The 23,382-nt window shown below is 34.7% G+C and overlaps 1 protein-coding gene across 2 annotated transcripts; it reads left to right on the top strand.

Annotated features, from left to right (window-relative positions):
* Positions 1-2,843: 2,843 nt before the first annotated feature.
* Positions 2,844-23,037, top strand: MMUT (methylmalonyl-CoA mutase; the record flags this gene model as incomplete). 2 transcript variants are annotated; one of them, XM_084256538.1, is made up of 12 exons in its annotated part: positions 2,844-3,228; positions 4,232-4,599; positions 5,879-6,036; positions 8,917-9,088; positions 10,595-10,843; positions 11,337-11,448; positions 12,450-12,565; positions 15,278-15,393; positions 17,487-17,625; positions 18,303-18,443; positions 20,051-20,218; positions 22,909-23,037. In XM_084256538.1, 12 exons carry the CDS (start codon positions 2,844-2,846, stop codon positions 23,035-23,037), a joined length of 2,253 nt encoding a protein of 750 aa, XP_084112664.1. The 2 variants fall into 2 exon arrangements, with proteins under 2 accessions (XP_084112664.1, XP_084112663.1); XM_084256537.1 differs by having other exon boundaries at positions 17,487-17,618; positions 18,296-18,443.
* Positions 23,038-23,382: the final 345 nt, after the last annotated feature.

Here is a 23,382-nt window from a genome sequence, read left to right on the forward strand (position 1 = left end):
GCCAGGACCAAGGACAACATTGTTAATGCTGGTCCTGGTTTCCTTCAGGTGGTAAAGGGAGGCAGAGATTGGAGAAATGGAGAGTGGTTTAATTTATGGTCACATTAGAAGGGCAGCTGTTTAACTTCAATGCAGGGATACCTATCCAGAAGACTGGGCCATAAATTTAAAGATGCAACAAATGGGGAAAGAGAAAGCTGTTAGATAAGGAATGTGAAGATCCTGCACTCAGTAGCAAATTAAGTAAGACAGCCGAGAACTAACCAATCACAAAGAGACTGGTGAAGTTTTAGAATAATGAGGGAAAAAAGGTATATATTCCCTAAGACAGGACTCTACTTTGGCTTCCTTGCCCCTCCCAGGCCTGGTTCCCTGGCCTGGGAGTCCCACTTTATTTCTGCTCTTTTTCTCCTCAATAAACTTTTCTTCTAAACAAACCTGCCTCTTCTCGCTTGCTTGCCTGAGCGTCTGCGAAGTTCCTGCTGCAGCTTCGTGAGAGACACCAACCCGTGGGGGTCTAGCGGCTGGGGCTCAGCGCTGCCCTGCAGCCTGAAATTCGATCCTGGCTGGGAGACTAGGCCTGACAATTCCGGCATCAGAACCGGCGCTGCAGTGGCTGCTGGCAGCTTCGCAACCCAGCGCGCTCAACCGCTGCGCCTCTGGGGAGGCCCTTTCAATGTTTTAAGCCTGTCTCTTTTTTAAAGAAACTCCATAACATATTTAAAATTTTCACTCATGTATAGTGTACTTAGATAAATGCACACATCAAAATTGCAAATTTCGACAGATTTCCACAAACTGAACATATCTATAGGATCAGCATTTCTATGTCACCCCAAAACTCCTCCCTTGTTGCTTTTCTGTACTAAGTTTTTTCATTACAAATAAAATGATAGGAAACGTGGACTTTATGTAATCACTATCCAAGGAGTGATGTTCCTCCATTGAATGACATAATCATTTCTGAAACTTTTGTACATATTGCCAATTTGCTTTCTGAAGTAGTTTAAATAGTTTGTACTCCTACCAGTGGTTTATGTCTTATTTCCAAACTGCCTAACAAATGATGAGTGTTACTATTTTCTTCATTGAATTGATAGGTAAGATAGTATGGAGAATTGAATGTTAAGCTCACTTGTTGTTTTATCTATTATAAAACAATATAGCATGATGAATATATTAATGAAATTAGCATATCAAAAATACTACCTTATATGTTGACTAACAAGTATTTGGTAATTCAAGTGAATACTTTACTGCTTTGTTGTATGGAATTTTGATCAAGCTACTTTATTTCTCTGCTTCTTAATTTCTATATCTCTAAAATCATGTAATTAAACTGCATCACCTAGTATAAGACTCTGTCAGTTATCAGAAATAGACAACTCTAATGTTGGAACACTTTATAGACTAGCTGAAAAGAAATACACATATTTGTGTACTCACACATACACACATATATATGTATATAATTTTATATATATGAGCCCCCCTGGTGGCACAAGGGGTTAAAATGCAACCTATGAAGCTTGCCGCAGCCACTGCAGCACAAGTTCCATCCCCAGCCAGGGAGCTACCCACATGGCGCAGTAGACCTCTCCTCTCTCTCCCGCTGCTTCCCTCAGCAGTGTATTTTAGTCGATCTGCCTGTTCTGTTTCCCACTCTGTCTCTGGTGAATCTTCTCCCCCCCCAACTCTGGCCTGTACCCCAGTTCTTGTATGTATAAATAAATAAATCTTAAAAAAATAATTTTATATATAGGTATTTTATGTAAACAAAATATGAATGCAAACATAAAATATGAATGCATATATTTTATGCTAAACATCAAAAATAGTCTTCTGTATGTTGTCATGTAGGAAATAATAGATGATAGATGTTTAAACAGGGACACAGAGTGTTGTAGATTACAGAAGAGGTCATTAGCCCAGCTTGTGGCTTCAAGGAGAGACTGTGAGTATATTAGTTAAACGTAAGAACTTTGAAACCTGGCTCTCAGGTTCAAAACTGCCTCTTCTCTGCTTTGGTTTCCTCATAGGTAAAATGGGGATAATAGTATCTATCTCTTGGTGTTGTGAGGAATAAAATTACTATTATATGTAAAGTTCTTAGAACAATGCCTGTCACATAGAAAATGCTGTACACTGAGGATGATGTCTTAGCCAAATTAAACAAAGAACATCGTAGGGAGATGGAAGAGCAAGTCATATAGCTTTCACATATGTAAAGAACTGTAGTTAATCTGAAACGGGGCTCCTCAGAGGAGGCCAAAGCCAAACCAAGGGGTATAACTACTATAGAGTACCAAATGTTTAGAATACAAAGACAGAAATGAGTCTAAGAGGTAAGGAGGAATCAGGTCATTGAGGTCTTGAATACCAATTTGTCTTGTGATCACTTTTTTCCCCAGCATGCACACAGTCCTGTCATAAAGTAGGTATTAAAAACCTTCTGAATGAAAAAAATCAATGAGTAAGATGCTATATCTTCTGTATGAATGAGAACCTTTGAAAAATCAGAACTAAAACAACATGATAGATTTTCTTTGGTGTGATTGTGCAAAGTGGTTATGGGGAGCCAAGAATGGTCAGTGTAACCAGCTAAGAGGTGTTGAAGACTACAATTAGAACAGTGATACTAGTTGTGGAGAAGTTGGGCTAATATTATGAACTATCAGGAACAGGAAACAGGAAAGAAGAGGTGAAATCACACTAATATCTTCTTTCTTCTTTTTTCCCCTTTTCACCAATAGCTCCCATTTTCTTCTCTTATAAATACATACGCACTGTGCTTTTTCCCTAGGTCAATTCTTGTTCCTGTTGGGTATTTTCCATGCTCCATCATGTTGAGGGCTAAGACTCGGCTTTTTTTGCTTTCACCTCATCACCTGAAGCAGCTGAAAGAATCATCCAGCTCCAAGCTTATATGGCAGCGACTTCTACACCAGCAACAACCTCTTCATCCAGAATGGGCTGCCCTTGCTAAAAAGCAGCTGAAAGGCAAAAACCCAGAAGACCTAATATGGCACACTCCAGAGGGAATCTCCATAAAGCCTTTATATTCCAGCAGAGATACCAAGGATTTACCTGAAGAACTTCCAGGGGTGAAGCCATTCACACGTGGACCATATCCCACCATGTATACCTTTAGGCCCTGGACCATCCGCCAGTATGCTGGATTTAGTACTGTGGAAGAGAGCAATAAATTCTATAAGGACAATATTAAGGGTGAGATTTTAATATGAGATATAATATTTATGAGTAAATCTATATTTCCTAATCATAGGTTTTTTTTTGAAGGGAAGCTGGCTAATCTTTGTAAAGATAATATATAGTTACTTAATAATTCAGTAGACTATCCTGTGAAAAATGAATTTTTCAACTTCCGTGATCAAAAAAATAGTGAGCCAGATTAAAACACCAAAATCTTGAGAGAAAACAATACTTACATGCACATTGTATAAAAGGAAATAGGTGAAGAGTCATTGACTTTGCCTCTGAAAAAATTTAATTAACATTAAATTAACTCTAACATGTTAGAGTAAGAATTGGAGGGAGAAATGGTTCACATGGTCCCAAAGAAAGTTATAAGTAGTAATATGCTACAGAAATATTCAGTGCAACAAGCAAACAGTCTCTGAAAATCATTTTAACTATAATCTTTTTCAGATCTGTAATAAAACCATATTGTTTGAATCCTAACTTTGAGGATCTCTATATTTGGATTGCCCATAGAGGACTGGTATTGTATTTAGTTTTTGGCAGTTTTCACAATTCTATTTCCAGAATATTTGAGTAGCCCAAGCATCTAGTTATGACCATAGTAAATAAAGAACAAAAATAAATAAGCAAATTTAATGCAAGTGTTATATTGACTTGCATATATATAAATAGCCAGATCTTTTATGAATCTTAAAAATATTCCTATCAAAAGCTGTGAAGATAAAAAAAATCTTTGGATAAACCTGAGATAACTGAGGTGTTTTGGTCCTTTAATTCTTTCTTATAGGAAGGTCTGGAACTCCATTTGTGCATTTTTAGCACATGGGAAATAACTGACCCTCTTAGGAAATGAAGTATCTTTAGTTTATTTTGACATGTGTCAGTTTAAAATGTTATAAAAAGACACAATAGTGAGATGAATCAACACTTTTGGTAGTTTAAAGGCAAAAAGGTAGGTCAGTTTACTTTGATGCCAAACTAATCCTATGTCATTTTTTTACATATTTAGCTGGTCAGCAGGGATTATCAGTTGCTTTTGATCTTGCAACACATCGTGGCTATGATTCAGACAACCCTCGAGTTCGTGGTGATGTTGGAATGGCTGGAGTTGCTATTGACACTGTGGAAGATACCAAAATTCTTTTTGATGGAATTCCTTTAGAAAAAATGTCAGTTTCTATGACCATGAATGGAGCAGTTATTCCAGTTCTTGCAACTTTTATAGTAACTGGAGAAGAGCAAGGTGTACCTAAAGAGAAACTTACTGGTACAATCCAAAATGATATACTAAAGGAGTTTATGGTCAGAAATACTTATATTTTTCCTCCAGAACCATCTATGAAAATTATTGCTGACATCTTCCAATATACAGCAAAGGTATCCTCTGTGGTTATTATAGATTTTTCTATATTTCTTTAAATGTAGGGTTTTTGTAATATACCCTAACCTAATTTGAATTTGATGATTGAATCTGAGTGTGGCTCTGTATGTGTGTGGCTTTATTATTTTGTTTTTTAATTTCATTAAATTAAAATGAAAGGACTGTAGGACTCAGGGCATTAGATGTTTATTATATTTTATTATTGAAATTTTTTTCTTGATAATCTTTAGAATTGGGGAGTGATCACAATTTATACTTCTTTAGTCTCTCTGGGGTTCAGATTCAGTTTTGAAGTAGACACTGGTGTAAGACAGATGAGGAGCAAAATGTCAGCTTTATTTCTGCTAAATACTGAATTAAAAACATCACTTATATCTGCAATCAAAATGCAAGTTCCTAATATTTAATACCTGAATTAGGTTCATCTTTCTGTGTCCAAGTGGTGGAAAAAGTTTCTTACAATGTTTTTATATTTAGTAGCAGTCCTTCCATGGGGAAATAGAAAGTTTATTCATTTTCCTCTAAGTAATTTATATGTATTTCCCCTATCATTTACACTGCTTCTTGCTGGCGGTGCTCTCCATCTCTTTATATACCTTAAAATTCTCTACCATCAAACCTTTTCTTTTTTAATCTCTTGTAAATGTGATTATCTCAGAACTCTTGTAGGCATTGCCTTCTCTCCTCATTTGATACTTAGTCTTTATAATTTGCAACTTTATTTCTTTTCACTGATTTTATCTACCCTCGTGAATTGTATTATATAGAATTGTATATTCATCACCTTTCAATTTCAAGAACATATAAATAGATAGGTTACATTTAGCTAGCAGTATGTGACACATAAACAGACACACACAAATATGTACAAATACAGCTTCAACTAAATAGGAGTCAGTTCTTTTTCATTTATAATATGTTGGCAAGGAGGCCATCAGGGTTTTGGTTGTATCAAACTTCCATGGACCTTAGTCCAGGCTTCTCTTGTTAGTGTGCCACTTTATGGTTAGCGAAGTAGTTGGGCCAGGTGTGTTTCATGGAGAGACAACCCTGCTCTTCTTACTTTTAAGGTGAACTTCTAGAAGGAACAAATCAAACTTCTGTTTATATCGTGGACACATATAATAGTGGGAGTAGATTAGAAATGTAAGTCCTTACACATTGGCACTTTGAATTTATGTTTCATATTACAGGATAAGTGTGGAGAATGGCTAGCCAATTTCAAAGTTTAAACTTTTACTATTGTAAAATTTACTTTTTTTTTATTTCATATAGCACATGCCAAAATTTAATTCAATTTCAATTAGTGGATACCATATGCAGGAAGCAGGAGCTGATGCCATTCTAGAACTGGCCTATACTATAGCAGATGGATTGGAGTACTGTAGAACTGGACTCCAAGCTGGTCTGACAATTGATGAATTTGCACCCAGGTGAGTAAATTAAACTCAGGTACTGTCTCAACATCAAGAAAATTCATAGGACCATTGTATGAGTATACAGAAAAATATTTGATACAATAAATTTGTACATATAAATGTCATATTAGATTCTCATATTGTATCTGAGTGACAATGAGAAAATACGCCAAAACTATTTGGAATGAAAAACCAGGTATTAAATTTGATCATACTTATTAGTAAATTAGAGGAATCTTATTCCTATTTATTCAGAGAACACAACTGGCATATTTTGACAAATCTTAAATATAAATAAGGTTCAAGACAGATTTGCTTTTTTCCATTTTAAACAGAAGTCATCCAGTTTTCTTATCACTTCTGTAATATAAATGTTTTGGAATGCACAGTACTATTGAAAACATTACTATTTTAAAACAACTTGTTAATAATGTTGTATAAAAATGTAGAAACAACTAAAAAAAGGAATATATGGAAGAACTTAACTGAATTTTTTGAAGTATTTAAGTGAGTCAGATGATTAGTTAATTGCTCAACCTTGCTCTGGGCCAAACACTAACTTTTTTTTGCTGTGAATGAAACATGTGACAAACATGGTTTTCACTTTCGGAATTTATATATAGACTAGTGACTGTTTCTTTATACCAGTGGTTGTTGCATACTTACCATGACAGTAGTTCTGAAAGTGTGATTCAAGGACCCCTGGAGGTTACTGAAACCCTTCCTGGGGTCTTTGAGGTCAGAATTCTTTTCATGATTATGTTAAGATTTTATTTGTCTTGTTTACTTTCATTCTCTCAAAAACATACAGTGGTGTTTTCTAGCATATCTGCAACATGATCAATGCAGAAGCAGATATGAGACTCCAACTCTCTTCTACTAAGCTACATATTATAAAGAGATTTGTAAAAATGTAAAATAATGATTTTTTGTTACATTTTTTGTTTTAACAAGTTCTATTTTTTAATAAAAATAGCATATTAACATATTGTCAGTTTATTTTTATTTCTAAATGAATTGATATATAAATTATCCAAATAGAGAAACATTTTGGGGATCTTTAGTAATTTTTAAGTGTGGAAAAAAAATCCTGAGATAAGTTTTTTAACTACATCTTGCACGTGTATATAAAACTAAATAATAAACCTAGGGTTAGTTTCTTTAATAAACCTAGGGTTTAGTTTTTTCCCTAAAGGTGAGCCTATTTTAATACAAGGGATTTTAATCTTTGTATCTTTGGATGCAGGCAGGTAAACTAAATATATAAATTAGCTACAGTTAAGATAAAAGGGATGGTGTAAGATGAGAATGGCACATATTAAAAAAAACTAGCAACAACAAATGTTGTCGAGGTTGTGGAGAAAAAGGAACTCTCCTGCATTGCTGGTGGGAGTGTAAACTGGTCCAACCACTATGGAGAGCTGTGTGGAGATTTCGTGACCTACTAAACATAGAGCTTCCGTATGATCCAGCATTTCCACTGCTAGGTATTTACCCAAATAACACAGAAATATTAATTCCAAAGGACACCTGCACCCCTATGTTTATAGCAGCACTATTTACAATAGCTAAGCTATGGAAACAATGCAAATGCCCAAAAATAGATTACTAGATCAAGAAGATGTGCATATACACAATGGAATATTACTCAGCAATCAAAAAAGATAAACACATGCAGTTTGCAGCAACATGGATGGAGCTAGAAAGGATCAGGCTCAGCGAAATAAGTCAGAAAGAAAAAGAAAAATACTGGATGGTCTCACTCATAGCAGGAATTTAGAAAACCTAAATAAGGGACCAGGAAAAAGACTAATTACTACAAAGTAAAAATCAAAATCAACAAGCAACTATAAACCAGAGACATACTACGGGGGGGGGGGAGGGATGGGGAGAGGAAGGATTAGGGTCAAAATAAGGGGGGGTGCAATTGTATGGGGACTATAACCAAATTGAAAATGCATACATTGTGCAAAAATGAAAAATGATGTAAGAATTATATAAAATAAAATATTTAAAAAAAAGATAAAAGGGATTACTAAGATTAGGGACAATTGGCAAAATATACCTATAGCAAATGCACATTCTTTGAAAGTTTTCTTGCTATCCAAATCAAGGGAATTTGTGGTTTAATTCCTTTTATATTATAAATCCTACATTATGTATTGGGTATTCTTGATTTTTTATATATGTATATATATAAAATACACATATATTTATTTATATATGTTTATATTTATATGTATATATATATATATATTTAGAAAGTGTAATTAAGGATATAAGAGGAGTTTCTTTCCTAACAAAAATTTACTATAAAGTGAATGATCACAGTTATTTACAGTAATTTACTTATTGTAAAGCAAATAATCTCAGTGATATCTTCTCTATACATAAAACTGTACTGTACTTTTTTATATTTTTTTTATTTTATTTATTTATACAAGTACTGGGTACAGTCAGAAGCACGGGAGGGTGAGAGAATTCACCAGAGCCAGAGCGGGGAGCAGAGCAGGCAGAAGGACCGAAGTACACTGCTGAGGGGAGCAGCGGGAGGCAGGAGAGGTCTGCGCGCCATGTGGGACCCTCCTCCGGTGGCCGGGGAGCAGCCGGGGATCGAACCGGTGCTGCTGAGGCTGCGGGCAGCTTCGCAACCCAGTGCTCAACCGCTGCGCCACTGGGGAGGCCCCATAAAACTGTACTTTTGTCTGTTAGGTTAAAAGTTACTTTATACTTTTATTTTAATTCAAGTTAAATTGTTTGCAAATAAAATATGCACATTGATTTTGGTATATTTTTAGTATGTTTATGTGTAGTATGTTTTAGTATGTTGTATAATTTTATTTTCTGTTTCATATTGTATATAATCAAATTCTGGGCTTAATATTACTATTTTAGGTTGTCTTTCTTCTGGGGAATTGGGATGAACTTCTATATGGAAATAGCAAAAATGCGAGCTGGGCGACGACTCTGGGCCCACTTAATAGAGAAAATGTTTCATCCCAAAGACTCTAAATCTCTTCTTCTAAGAGCGCATTGTCAGACATCGGGATGGTCACTTACTGAGCAGGTATATGTATATATATAATTTAAAGTGTAGAATTTTATTTTATTTATTTTTTTAATAGAGGCATGTTTATTTATTTGTTTGTTTGTTTGTTTGTTCACACATGCACTGGGTACAGTCAGAAGCGCGGGAGGGTGAGAGAATTCACCAGAGCCAGAGCGGGGAGCAGAGCAGGCAGAGGGACCGAAGTACACTGTTGAGGGGAGCAGCGGGCGGCAGGAGAGGTCTGCGCGCCATGTGGGACCCTCCTCTGGTGGCCGGGGAGCAGCCGGGGATCGAACCGGCGCCGCAGAAGCTGCGGGCAGCTTCGTAACCCAGCGCTCAACCGCTGCGTCACCGGGGAGGCCCTAAAGTGTAGAATTTTAATAAAGTCATATAATTTACTCTGAGCAACATCACACAGTCCGGAAATGTATTTAATAACCTACCTGCTAGTATTTTAAAATCATAATTATTGTGAAGCATAATGTCCACTTAAATTTGTTTTTATACATATAATAATAAACAAATGAAATTGGCTCCCTCTAGTGGTTAGCAATGTGAAATCACTTTAAATCAGCTTACTTGTAATGTGCATGTACTTTTTGAAAGAAAAAAATGTGATGATGAGAGGAGATACAAATCACAATTTAATTAATATTGTCAAATTATTTTAAAATTTAAAATTCTTAACATGAAGCTGGCAAATTAAAATTCAGATTTATACATATTTATTTTATAGTCTGCAAACAGACTAAGGACAGTTATCACTTAGGTAATTTATTTTAACTGAATTTCATTTTATTAAAAATTGTGTACTGTAATATTTTTTACATGTGTTTATATATTAAACTATTTTGATTTAAAAATAACTTAAAAGAGTTACATTGCTTTTATACTCTTAAAAAATGAAAACTGATATACTCCATATTAAATATAGTTTCATGTCCTCATAAATGGAGAAATATAGATTTCAGGGTGAGAAGGAACTATAATAATCATTTTTGTCTTATCCTCCTCATTTTTACAGTGAAGGAAACTGAAGTTCATAAAGGTCCAGTGTCTTTCCCAAATCACAGTGAGAAATGGAATGAACTAGTACCGATATTTCTAATCTCACAGTCCATTCTTCATCTGTTCTATAAATTATTTATTGAGTGCCTGTTTTATGCATATCATTGTAATAGATACTTTGAGGTATACAAAGTAACTAGTACATGTTGGCTTTAGTAAGGTACATATTCATGATACACTTACAAAAGCGTATTTAGCCAATACAAAAATAAAAGCAACAGATATTTAATATTTCAAAGATTTATAAGAGAATGTTTTAGTGCCTAAACACAGGTTAGACACTTTGACTCTTAAGGCTAGCTCATTACTTCTTTGTCTACACTTATTGGATAGTCTGAAGCCATATATAGATATTACCAAAAAAAGCATGCAGACACTTTTTAATCATATCATCTTTTCTAGATGAGCAATATGTATAAACTGACTTGTTTTTTGTTTTTTTATTAAATGTTTTAGGATCCTTATAATAATATTATTCGTACTGCAGTAGAAGCAATGGCAGCAGTGTTTGGAGGGACTCAGTCTTTGCACACAAATTCTTTTGATGAAGCCTTGGGTTTGCCAACTGTGAAAAGTGCTCGAATTGCCAGGAACACACAAATCATCATTCAGGAAGAATCTGGGATTCCCAAAGTGGCTGATCCTTGGGGAGGTTCATATATGATGGAATCGCTCACAAATGACGTTTATAATGCTGCCTTGAAGGTTACTTTCTGTTCTTTGAAACTTTGCTTTTAGGATTTACAGATAAATAGAGATTAATAAACCATTGATAGGTTTTATCAAAACTTATAAAATGGGACAAAAAGGGAAATTGTTACTTGACTTTAAAGTTTCAAGACTGAAACTTAATTTAAAAATACATTTGTATTTGTGTATATTCAAAGAGTTGAAAAAACAGCTATTACTAAGACACTTACAAATTAAAAGGCTGGTTATTTGTCCTCTGCTTTCTTTTTTCCTGCTTCCTTGAGTCAGTATATCTTCTTGTTTTTTTCAGAATATACTTGTTAGTTTTTCTGTTGTTTTTCAGGTAACTTAAAACTCTTTGTTAACCTAATTCCTTTATTATGATAAATTTACTACTAAGAGTTTATGATTTATTAATATTAGCAGCTATTTAACTTAACAAATTTATATGTTTCTAAAAACATATTCATATCCTCTTTGAGTTTTATTAATCTGTTTTTTTTACTAGCTTATTAATGAAATTGAAGAGATGGGTGGAATGGCCAAAGCTGTAGCAGAGGGGATACCTAAACTTCGAATTGAAGAATGTGCTGCCCGAAGGCAAGCTAGAATTGATTCTGGTAAGATAAGGTGGAAAAGTTTATATATGAAATCCATATTTTCAAAGAAATATTAATTTCAGCTTGAAGATAACATACTGTCAATTATACAAAAACAATGGGAAAATGAAGTGGATAAAATACTTTTGTCCATATCTGTCTTTCTGTTTCTGTATTGCATGCATGGATGCAATAGGGAGCATATGCTCAAAGTATGTGTGGAGTCATGTTCACTCTGTGTGTATGTGTGTGTGTGTATCTTCAGATTTTTGAAGATGACATTATTGGTTTTTGTGTTCCTCTTTGGTATATTCATTTATTCACTCAGTCAACACTAGTATTTTTATTTAGAGTAGTATTTGAGGCACTGTGTTATGTCTGGGTATAGAACTGTGAACAGGACAGACTTGATTTATGCATCTGTAGAGCTTATATTTTAGTGAGAGAAAATGAACCAGTAAACAAATAAAATCATTATAGATTATAATAAGTTCCATAAATGAAATAAGAAGGACTATAACATGGTCCAAGTGTGATAGAATATCTTTAGAGTAACTCTGCTAGGTTAAGCCAAAGTAGGTTCTTAATCATGTTAAGAAAGTGTAATCTGATTTATTGCTTATAATAAAGGTATTTTAAAGGGTCTTTTGTTTGTTTAAAAGTGACTGGCAATAAGAGAATTCAAGAAAATATTAGAAAAGCTACTGGATGTTAACCTTCTACCTTTCAAATGTTAGGTAATAGCTGTTAATACTATTTGAATTTTGTAGTGTTAAAGTTTGCTAGAAACTCTGGAAAAATATGTATTTTGGGAGAATAATAGAAGTTCTCCCTTACAGAGATTCTGATGTATTTGCTAATCTATACTGAAGATTCCTTAAGAATTAAGAGTACTACTTAAAAATATATTAAAATTATAAGAAAAATAGGTGGTAATTCGAAAAATAGGTAGTAATTCAATACTGTTAGACAATAATTTGTGAATAGAATCTATATGTTATTTTCCTCCGGGAAACTAACAGGTTCTGAAGTAATTGTTGGAGTAAATAAGTACCAATTGGAACAAGAAGAATCTGTGGATGTTCTGGCAATTGATAATACTTCAGTGCGTAATAAGCAGATTGAGAAGCTTAAGAAGGTAATGATAGCTATTATTCACTGAGTGTTTTCTTTGTTCTGAGCATTAGTTAAGCCCTCATTATCTTGCTTAATCCTTAGGACACATGAGGTAGATATTATTTCCCAATATTTTAAAGATAAGGAGACTAAAGAGACATTGAGATACTTGTCCTAGATAAATAATTGACCAGCTAAGCTCAAATCTACATTTTTTTGACACCCAAAACTCATTCTTTAAATCATGTTATCTGCTTCTGTGAAACTTAGATGTTATATAAACCACACTGTACTAGGGATTCCCCTGGTGGTGCAGCAGTTGAGCTCTGGGCTGTGAAGTTGCCCACAGCCTCTGCAGTGCCGGTTCAATCCCCGGCCACCAGTGAGGGTCATACATGGTGCACAGACCTCTCCTGCCATGCCCACTGCTCCCCTCAGCAGTGTATTTCATCGGTCTGCCTGTTGTGTTCCCTGCTCTGGCTCTGGTGAATTCTCTCACCCTCCCGAGCTTCTGACTGTACCCAGTGCTTGTATAAATAAATAAATAAATCTTTAAAAAAATAACAACACACTGTACTAATTATAGTTCCCATAATTTATAGATTGGTTCTAAAACATAGTAATTATGTAACTCATTTAAAATTAAAAGCAAAATAAACTTCACAATCAGTATTTGAACTCAGGTCTTCTCACTGTAGTTTATTTCCATTAGACTGTAGTTTCTGTTACTACTATGAAAGTTATTTCCGTTCTGCTTATTTTTTTACTTAAGTATATTTGGTAGTATATAGTAAACTACTATTTATAATGACCTATATTTATTTTGATTGAAACGAGTACTATTTCTCCAATTTCCAATTTCTCACTGAGATGATCCAAAGCTTATGAAATAAATCATTAATTCTTTCTTTTGTAATCTATGTGTATGAAACTACTTTGGTCTCTTAACTTCTGACTTTTGTAAGATAGGAAAATTGAAATCCCTTAATGTTTTTTCTTTGTTCACTTTGGCTGTGATTGTTTAAGGAATGATTTTATTTCCTCTCAGTTCAAATGTTCTTTAAGAATCTGATAGACTTTGTCCAGTTAGATTTAATACATAGTTAATACCTTTTTCCCCCCTTTAGAGTTAATTGTACTTGTTAAATGATATTATTTCCTCTTCATTTTCAGTGAAGAGATAATGGCTCCTCTCGAATTTTGCAGTTTTTTTTTAAAAGGTCCTATTTATGGTGTAGCATTTTATTTTCAGTGATCACAAAAGTCTCAGTATTTATTTTATATCAAAAACTCCTTTTCTCTTATACTGTAGACTTTTAGTAACTCTATATTCATAGATTGAGTCTTTTTTTTTTTTTTTTTGTATTCGTACTGGGTACAGTCTGAAGTGCGGGAGGGTGAGAGAATTCACCAGAACCAGAACGGGGAACAGAACAGGCAGACCGGCGAAATACACTGCTGAGGGGAGCAGTGGGCACGGCAGGAGAGGTCTGTCGCACCATGTGGGACCCTCACCGGGGGCCGGGGATCAAACCGGCGCTGCAGAGGCTGCGGGCAGCTTCGCAGCCCAGAGCTTAACCGCTGCCCCACCAGGAGAGGCCCATTATACTCATAGATTGAATGGTTCCATTTACCATAAGTATTGCTAATGTTTTAGGGACAAGAGAGAAATTCAGTAGTGATAATTGAGTTGGATTTTTCCATACCCTTAGTATAAATTTTCTGTTCCACCTCTGCTTTATAGAGACTATGTGATTTTCTATGGCAACTTGAGCAGTCTCATAGTTTAGATTCTTTTTTTTTTTTAAAGATTTATTTTTTTTAATTATCTATATAAGCACTGGGTACAGTCAGAAGTGCGGGAGGGTGAGAGAATTCACCAGAGCCAGAGTGGGTTGCAGAACAGGCAGAAGGACCGAAGCACACTGCTGAGGGGAGCAGCGGATGGCAGGAGAGGTCTGCGCGCCATGTGGGGCCCTCCTCCAGTGGCCAGGGAGCAGCTGGGGATCGTATCGGCGCTGTAGAGGCTGCGGGCAGCTTCGCAACCCAGCGCTCAACCGCTGCACCACCGGGGAGGCCCCCATAGTTTAGATTCTCATAGGTAGTGAAAGCTTAGAAGATAATTGCATTTTAAGTTGGAACTTTGTTTAGGAAGGTTGTTGGCAGAGCAAAACTAGAACCTGAGGAAAAACTATGATGATGCTTTTCGTTGTCGATCTCAGTATTTCTCATTATCTCTGTCTCATTTACACTCTCAGCATCATTTTTAAATATACACAGTAGCAGTGTACATACATATTATTACTAATATATTTTTAATTGACAAAGGAACACCTAAAATGTAACTAAAATATTTTCTAAGTTCCAATCTGTTCTTTTTTCTTGTCACTATTTTTGTGTTCCTTTAAATATCTTCATATACAAGATCCACTTGTCTTCAATGTTTTGTTATGTTTGAAAAGCTTAAGTAGCAAGTACTAATAGGGATGTTAGCACCATTGTTTATTACCTTGTTTGTTTCTGATTTTTCAGGCTTATACAGAGTGTAGTATTATTTTGGACAGTGCTTAAATGCTTATTTATTAAATGAGTTATTTAATAATAAGAATGAAATTCAGAGATAGGATACATATTGTATTTTTGATGTTAGGATTGAACAGTTTCCATTATGATGTTTATAAGTTTAATCTCATCTCTGTTTTATTTACTCACATAAATTGCCCTTTTCCATAAGGTCAAATCCAGCAGGGATCAAGCTTTGGCTGAACGTTGTCTTACTGCACTGACTGAATGTGCTGCCAGTGGAGATGGAAACATTCTGTCTCTTGCTGTGGATGCAGCTCGTGCAAGGTGAGGATGTATAAGTTTGGAGGTTTCCAAATACAAAAAGTTGGCCAGTTTAGTTTTTCAGAGTGTATTTAAATAAAAGGTTGATCCTATGAACCATGTGAGACTAAAAGAAAATATTAGAAACCAACATAAATTTGTTTTTCTGAAACATCTGTGCATTTAAACATTCAGGTTTTGAGTGCTTGTATCCTTCCCTGTGGCTCAGATGTTTGAAGCTATGTAATGAAACCATTTCAAAGATTTGCAGGTTGATGTTTGATGTACTTTCAAATATAGGGAGATATTGTATTGGACAGTAAGCATATCTATACATTGTCCAAAAGTAGACAATACATCTTTTTTCCTTGGCTATACAGACTTCTTTGAAAAGATAGTCCAGAATAAGGAGTACTTCTTTGTGTCATCAGACATGCAGAAAAGTGAGCAACCCATGAAAATTTTTTCCCCGAGTTTATAATAATGTCACTAATTAAATTATTCTTGTTTTTATTATTTATTGTTTAATATAATGAACTTTTCTGCCATGTGTGTTGAACTGCTTAAGGCATAGAGAAATCATTTAGGTGGGTTTTTTTTTCAGTTTTAATTTCTTGAAGGAAATTAGATGAATTTTTTTACTTAAAATATTCCAATGCTGTCCCATTTCTTTTAAATTTAAACCTAATTTTATGGCTTGCAGGATTGTGTTAGATGTGACTTTTGCCTACCTCTGTGATGTTATATCCTCACTATGCTCACTATGCCAATTAAAGGCTTTTTTATTTTTAGGATACAAAACATGTTTTCCTACTTCTCAGAGTCTTTACATTTAGTGTTTCCTTTATCAAACACTGTTCTCTGCCTCTCCCATTTTTCCTTGGGTTTCTTCTTTTCATCAGTAGGTCTTAATTTATTTATTTATTTAGTTAGTTAGTTAGTTATTGAAGATTTATTTATTTATTTATACAAGCACTGGGTACAGTCAGATATGCAGGAGGTGAGAGAATTCACCAGAGCCAGAGAGGGGAGCAGAACAGGCAGAAGGACCGAAGTACACTGCTGAGGGGGGCAGCGGGTGGCAGGAGAGGTCTGCGCGCCATGTGGGACCCTTGCCCGGTGGCAGGGGATCGAACCAGCCCTGCAGAGGCCGCGGGCAGCTTCGCAGCCCAGCGCTCAACTGCTGCGCCACCAGGGAGACCCCATTAGGTCTTAATTTAAAAGTTATATCTCCAATATCTTTTGTCCCGTCATCCCGTTCCATTTTGCCTATATTAGGGTATTCATAGTACTTATTGCCATATCAAATTATGTTACTATTGATTATTTGTCTGTATCCCTACTACATGATAAGCTCTAGAGAGCAGGTACTTCATTTTTGTCCTAGTTATCATTGTATGTCTGGTAATTGCCAGGGTCAGGCACTAATTAAGCACTCAGTGCATGTCAAATGAGTTAATAAACAAATAGATGAAATATGCTGTAAAAGATTTACTTTTTTTTTTTATAGAGGCATGTTTTATTTATTTATTTGTTTGTTTGTTTGCTTGTTTGTTTATACATGCACTGGGTACAGTCAGAAGCGCGGGAGGGTGAGAGAATTCACCAGAGCGGGGAGCAGAGCAGGCAGAAGGACCAAAGTACACTGCTGAGGGGAGCAGCGGGTGGCAGGAGAGGTCTGCACGCCATGTGGGACCCTCCTCCGCTGGCCGGGAAGCAGCCGGGGATCGAACCGGCGCCGCAGAGGCTGCAGGCAGCTTCCCAACCCAGCGCTCAACCGCTGCGCCACTGGGGAGGCCCAAAAGATTTACTTTTTATCAGAAAGTATCTGTGGGAATCTTCTTTATCCATTTTCAGATGCTTATCTTTTTATAATTTTAGGTAATTTAATCATTTTTTTTTGGTTGACAAATATTAAAAGGATTACTGTGTATGAAGGCTTACTTATAAGTATCCTGAGTAAAGATGTGTTTATGAATACAGAAAAAAGCAGTCTCATTTAGATTTTTGACAGCCCTTTTTTCAGGTGATAAAATATGTCTAATTATGCTGAATATCAATGTAAATATTTTTATTTCAAGTAATGATGTTAGTAGAACCTCCACTTAATATTTTAGATGTACAGTTGGAGAAATCACAGATGCCATGAAAAAGGTATTTGGTGAACATAAAGCTAATGATCGCATGGTGAGTGGAGCCTATCGTCAGGAATTTGGAGAAAGTAAAGAGATATCATCTGCTATCAAGAGGTATTATGTGAAGTATCTTAAAACAGAATTTTGTCTTTTAACTTAATCTTCATGAACTTAATGGGTGTTTAATTTTCTTATGTACCGCTTGGAAAATACTTAAGTTGACTTTCCTCTTAGTCTGTAAATATTTTTAACTTTAACCGTAGTCCATTTTAGGAGTTTTTCATCTCAAACAAATGTTTAACATTGATACTGCTTCATATCTTCCAGGTGTGTACATTTTAATCTTAGTGTGGTTAGACTTTAATATTTTTTTCTTTATTTGTATTATGTAATTGCTGAAATAATCCTAAGATGTTATTTTTCCTATGTAAAATTAAATATTGGGTTGCCATCTATGCATAAATTAAAGTCAGTCTTCATTGAACTGACAGTAAATAACAGTGCCACAACAAGATTTAGAAATATAAATTGTCATGACCTTGTGGTCACTTTTCTCATCATACTTTACTGTAATATTCTCCATTTTATGGGCTTGCAAACTGTGTAATCATTCATACTTTCCTCCGAGGGGAGGGAGGAGGTAAATATTTTCATTTGATGGAGTTATTTATGTGAAATAGAGATATTAACAAAATATGATTAAACATTTGATGCAAATAAGTGATAGTTTTTATATCTTACCTTTGGACAATTAATATATAATTATTCTCGTATTTTAAAATGTTTCTTAGGGTTCAGAATTTCATGGAACATGAAGGTCGTAGACCTCGTCTTCTTGTGGCAAAAATGGGACAAGATGGACATGACAGAGGAGCAAAAGTTATTGCTACAGGATTTGCTGATCTTGGTTTTGATGTAGACATAGGTCCTCTATTTCAGGTACTAAAATTTTTTGGAGAAAGAAGTCACAATTAGAAAAAATGTTAAATGATATGTCAAGTTAATGTTTATAAAACTGTAAAAGAAAAGCATACTGAACAAATTTCCTAATTCATTTTGAAAGCATGTATTCATTATTATAGCAGCTATAAGAATAAAATATAATTCATGTTAATGTACTTTTTACTCAGACTCTGTAAAAGTAAAATGTGAGTTCAGAGCTAAAACTTTTCTTAGGCTGCTGAAACTATTAAATCACTTTCAAAGATGATGATGTTCTATCTGTTGACATGTGGCTAATATTTTGTGGGAAAGATAACCCACATTGGATAGATGAAGAGTTTTGAAAAGGAAATCAAGCATCAGAATGGGCTCAACTTATAATTAAATATTCTTTCTTTTGTACTGTCTAGTAGTATTTATTCATAGAATATTAGGCCTAAATAAGAAAATAATTTGTTGGAAATACATGAGGCTGGAATCTCTATAGAGAAATAAAACAATAGTCTTTCACTTCAAAAATATCTTTTGCTGAAAAATACATTGTAATAACTTTTATATTGCATATTTATTGATCATCTACCATATGCCAGGTTCTGAGTTGAATAAGATACGATTTTTTTCTCAGGGAGATTATTGAGTCCTAAGAGAGAGATTTATTTGACAGTAATCACAGCAGAATAATAATTATCATAATTAAAGTTTGAATAAGGTGAGCACTTCACTTATCTGGGAACTTAAAGCTTGAACTGTATCTTTCAGAACCCTGGAGTGCAAGACAGGGAAGGGCATACTAAGAAGAATTACAGAGCTAAACAGTGTAAGGAGGCATAGTGCCTTAAAGTAACTGCAAGAAGTTTAATGAGATGAGAATACAGTGCTGGGTGTAGATTATGAGTAGCTTTATATGACTTTCTAAGGAGTTTGGACTTTATCCCACCGGTGTTTAGGAAGAGTGGCACAATCAAATTTATACTTTAGAAAGTTTACTTCTAAGTAAAATCACTTACTAAAGTGTATTGAGGGCCTCCCTGGTGGCACAGCGGTTGAGCGCTGGGTTGCGAAGCTGTCCGCAGCCTCTGCAGCACCGGTTTGATCCCCGGCTGCTCCCTGGCCACCGGAGGAGGGTCCCACATGGCGCGCAGCCCTCTCCTGCTGCCCGCTGCTTCCCTCAGCAGTGTACTTCGGTCCTTCTGCCTGCTCTGCTTCTCGCTCTGGCTCTGGTGAATTCTTGCGCCCTCCCGTGCTTCTGACTGTACCCAGTGCTTGTATAAATAAATAAATCTTTAAAAAAAATTATGATGAAGAAAGATAATATATTTTACCTATTTTCCTTCTTTGTCTTGAAGATTTTGGAGGAAACTATACTTTGGCGTAACTTAAATCTAATTTAAATATAATACTGTAAGAAGCAAATGAAGCACTAGTATTTATTGTATCAATTGGACTAGTGGCATTTATGATTTGAGAATAATATATGAAAAGCTATATTCATTTTAAGATTTTTAATGCAGAATATTATTAAAGATGTAGTTGATGTACGTAGTAAATACTTTTAAAACATTTTTCAGAGTAAATAACGATTTGTCTCTTTACTTCCTGTTTAGACTCCCCGTGAAGTAGCCCAGCAGGCAGTGGATGCAGATGTGCATGCTGTGGGTGTGAGCACACTTGCTGCTGGTCATAAAACCTTAGTTCCTGAGCTCATCAAGGAACTTAATTCCCTTGGGCGGCCAGATATTCTTGTCATGTGTGGAGGGGTGATACCACCACAGGTATTTTTCATCTATATTTTTTAATACATTGATGGGATTCTTGAGTAACCATAGCTTATATGAAGTTTTTAATTTACTGTACATTTTTACTAAAGTTAAATTTATTGTAGGTTTATAGTCAAATTATTTTGTAGTGATTTTATGAAGTAAATTCTATATAAATGGAAAATGTTGCTTTCTCTTCTGGCTGTATATAATTATTATAAATAATTAAATAGTTTACAAAGCTTCTATGAGAGAATATCTCCCTGCAATGAGAGAATACCTCCCTAGATAGAGATTTACCTTTTTTCCTAGTCAATAAACATTGGTGGAGAAGGAATAGGATATTTATATACTATTTTTTCTGAGATTGTTCTAAGTAAATGATATATAGATGCTACCAAGGCTCATCAAAGGAATCTATTCATGAAATATAACATTGTGTCCATGTATACATTTTTTCCTCTCCATTATAACTCAACATGAAATACTGAATTTATAATCTACTTATGAAATGAGAAAATACATAACTATGAGTTGATATTGGTGATAATGTGGTACTGGCAAACTAACTACTATTTATTCTTTCTAACCATACAGTACTAAATGAGATACAGTCAACACAAAACTGCTTTTGTTAAATACGTGCCTATTATTACTATTTGGGAATATGACTTGCTTTATTCTTTATTGCTATCTGTGAATAACTTCTATCTGTATTGCAGTTTTAGTCTATAATACCAAAGCCCTTGGGCATGATATTAAAATTTAAGAACCAAATTAACTAGGCAGTTCAAAATATTAAAATTGCAATGTAAGTTGAGAAAAAAATGCAGGACTCTTATATAAGTGAGCTGATATTTGTAAGAAGTGTATCTTATATAAGTTGTTTTAGTGCTCTGGATATTTGAATTACTTAGAGCATTAATAGCTTGCCATACTCCCCCTCCCCACCACCATGAGTTTATAGACTAAGAAACATTTTCTGTAATGATACACTATATGTTAAAATGGGTATCCTTTATAATTATAGTAGTCAACACCCATGTATTTCTCTCATTATTTGTTTTCAGTGAATGTATAAAATGTTATTTAACTGAAAGTTGCTTAGATTTCAAATTAGAAAGCTAGTGTATGGTGGTTAATCAGACAGATTTTGCCATGCCATTATGGAGCTTATAGTTTCTGTAGCCCCATTAAGTAAGTATAGTCTTTCCTTATTAGAATATGTCACTACAATTGGGATCTTTGAACTCTTTTACCAGTAGTGCCTTCCAAGAATTTTAGACAAGGTTAGAGCCTTATGATGCCTGCTGCCATCAAACAGGGTGATGCGATGTCCCTGACACAGCTCAGTGGTGAGGACATTTCACAATGATAACTTTTTCTTGGAAATAATTTCAAACAAACATAAGGTGCAAAAATGAAAATAGTACAAAAATCACTTTATACCCTTTATTCAGATTCACTTATTTCTAATATTTTACCCATTTACTATAGTGAATGTTATAACACCTGTTTAAGATTTAGGTAATTCAGGAATCCTTTCTCTAGTTGCAACATTTTATACTCCTCTCCCAGTTGAGTCTTCCATTCCAAATCCACAACTCAGATGTCAGAACAAATGGTACACATAATTACTAGGAAAGACAGAAAGGATATAGCCTATCAGTTTGACCATCTCCAACTGGACATAAATGTTATTTCTTCAACTTTTTTTGTAAACTGTGAAGTCTATAGCAGCTGCCCGAGAACAATGACATTTTGAATGTCTTTATGTATCAAGTGCTGAGAACACAAAGTTGATTAGACATGATCTCTGCCTTTAGAAATTCACATGCTACAAATGAAAAGCTTAAGAAAATGTGTTAAGTACCATTGCAGTAATAATACTAGAAAAATATTACAAGGCAATAATAGAGACAAAAAAGTAATGGTTGGAGGACAATTAGCATGCCCATATAATTTATCATCCTAATGTGATCACTTTTGAGGATGAAAATGAGTGCTATTGCAAAGGGAGCTACAATAAGTACAAAGCACACTCTTCTGAAATTGCACTAACACATAAGGATTATGGCTTTAGAACATGTCCTAAAGTCAGTTATAACTTCAAGTGTTCTGATGATAAAATAGCCGAAAGCCTAGAGAATATTTGTGTGCTTGGAATCTTTTCACTCATACTTTGACTGTGAAAGCTAGTCTTCACTTACAGAAATTCTAATTGCATTGTGAAGTCAAATTCAAAGTACCACCATTCACTATTTACAGACAGAATCCTAGGAAAAAATATTAGCCTTACAAACTCAAAACTAATATACTAAATTTAAAACAAAAAATGACAAGTAGTAAAAATTTAGGTGAGACAGAATTATTAAGGTTTTGGGCTTAGAAGTTCATAGTCAGTGGGTCATACTACTTCTCATCCTGACAACACAAGGGGGTATTTGGGAAGCGGGCCGTGTGTGTTTGTTCTTTTAATGACTCTGAATGTACATGTGGTGCTAGTGGCTGTTGGTAGTAGCTCCATTCAAGGAGGAGTTTTTTTACCTCAGATCCAAATGGTGTGCTCATTGAGAAAGTTGCATTGAGGAAGTTTTGGCTTGAGGGAACAAAGAAGAAAGAACAGGATTTTCTGTCTTTTTGTTTCATTTCTTTGAAATTGGAAATATTGTGTCTTTTATTAATGAAACAAATTCTTTCAACAGGATTATGAATTTCTGTTTGAAGTTGGTGTTTCCAATGTATTTGGTCCTGGTACTCGAATTCCAAGGGCTGCCATCCAAGTGCTTGATGATATTGAGAAGTGTTTGGAAAAGAAGCAGCAATCTATGTAAAATCTTGTTTTTGTTTTAGCTTTTTTCTAAAATTGAATCTCTCAATTATAATGTTGAGAAGAGAGCAAAGCCATGTCTACAGTTTATTTCAACATCTGATACATACTTTCCAAAAAGCTTTACGTTCAATAGCTTACTTTTAAGAATGCTGTCATGCTCCAAGTGTGATTTACAGTTTCACTTTAAAATATTAAAAAATTTATCCTTCAAAACTCTATAAGACATGTTCAATACTTTGTCAGAAACTCTAGACAAATGTATTATTTTTAAAAATAGTAATACTTATTAGAAATGTTTCTTAAGAATCTATTTATTTTCTTTTTAAATAAACTTTACCTAAAAAAA

This window comes from Talpa europaea (assembly GCF_964194135.1).
Source record: "Talpa europaea genome assembly, chromosome: 2".
Taxonomy (NCBI): domain Eukaryota; kingdom Metazoa; phylum Chordata; class Mammalia; order Eulipotyphla; family Talpidae; genus Talpa; species Talpa europaea.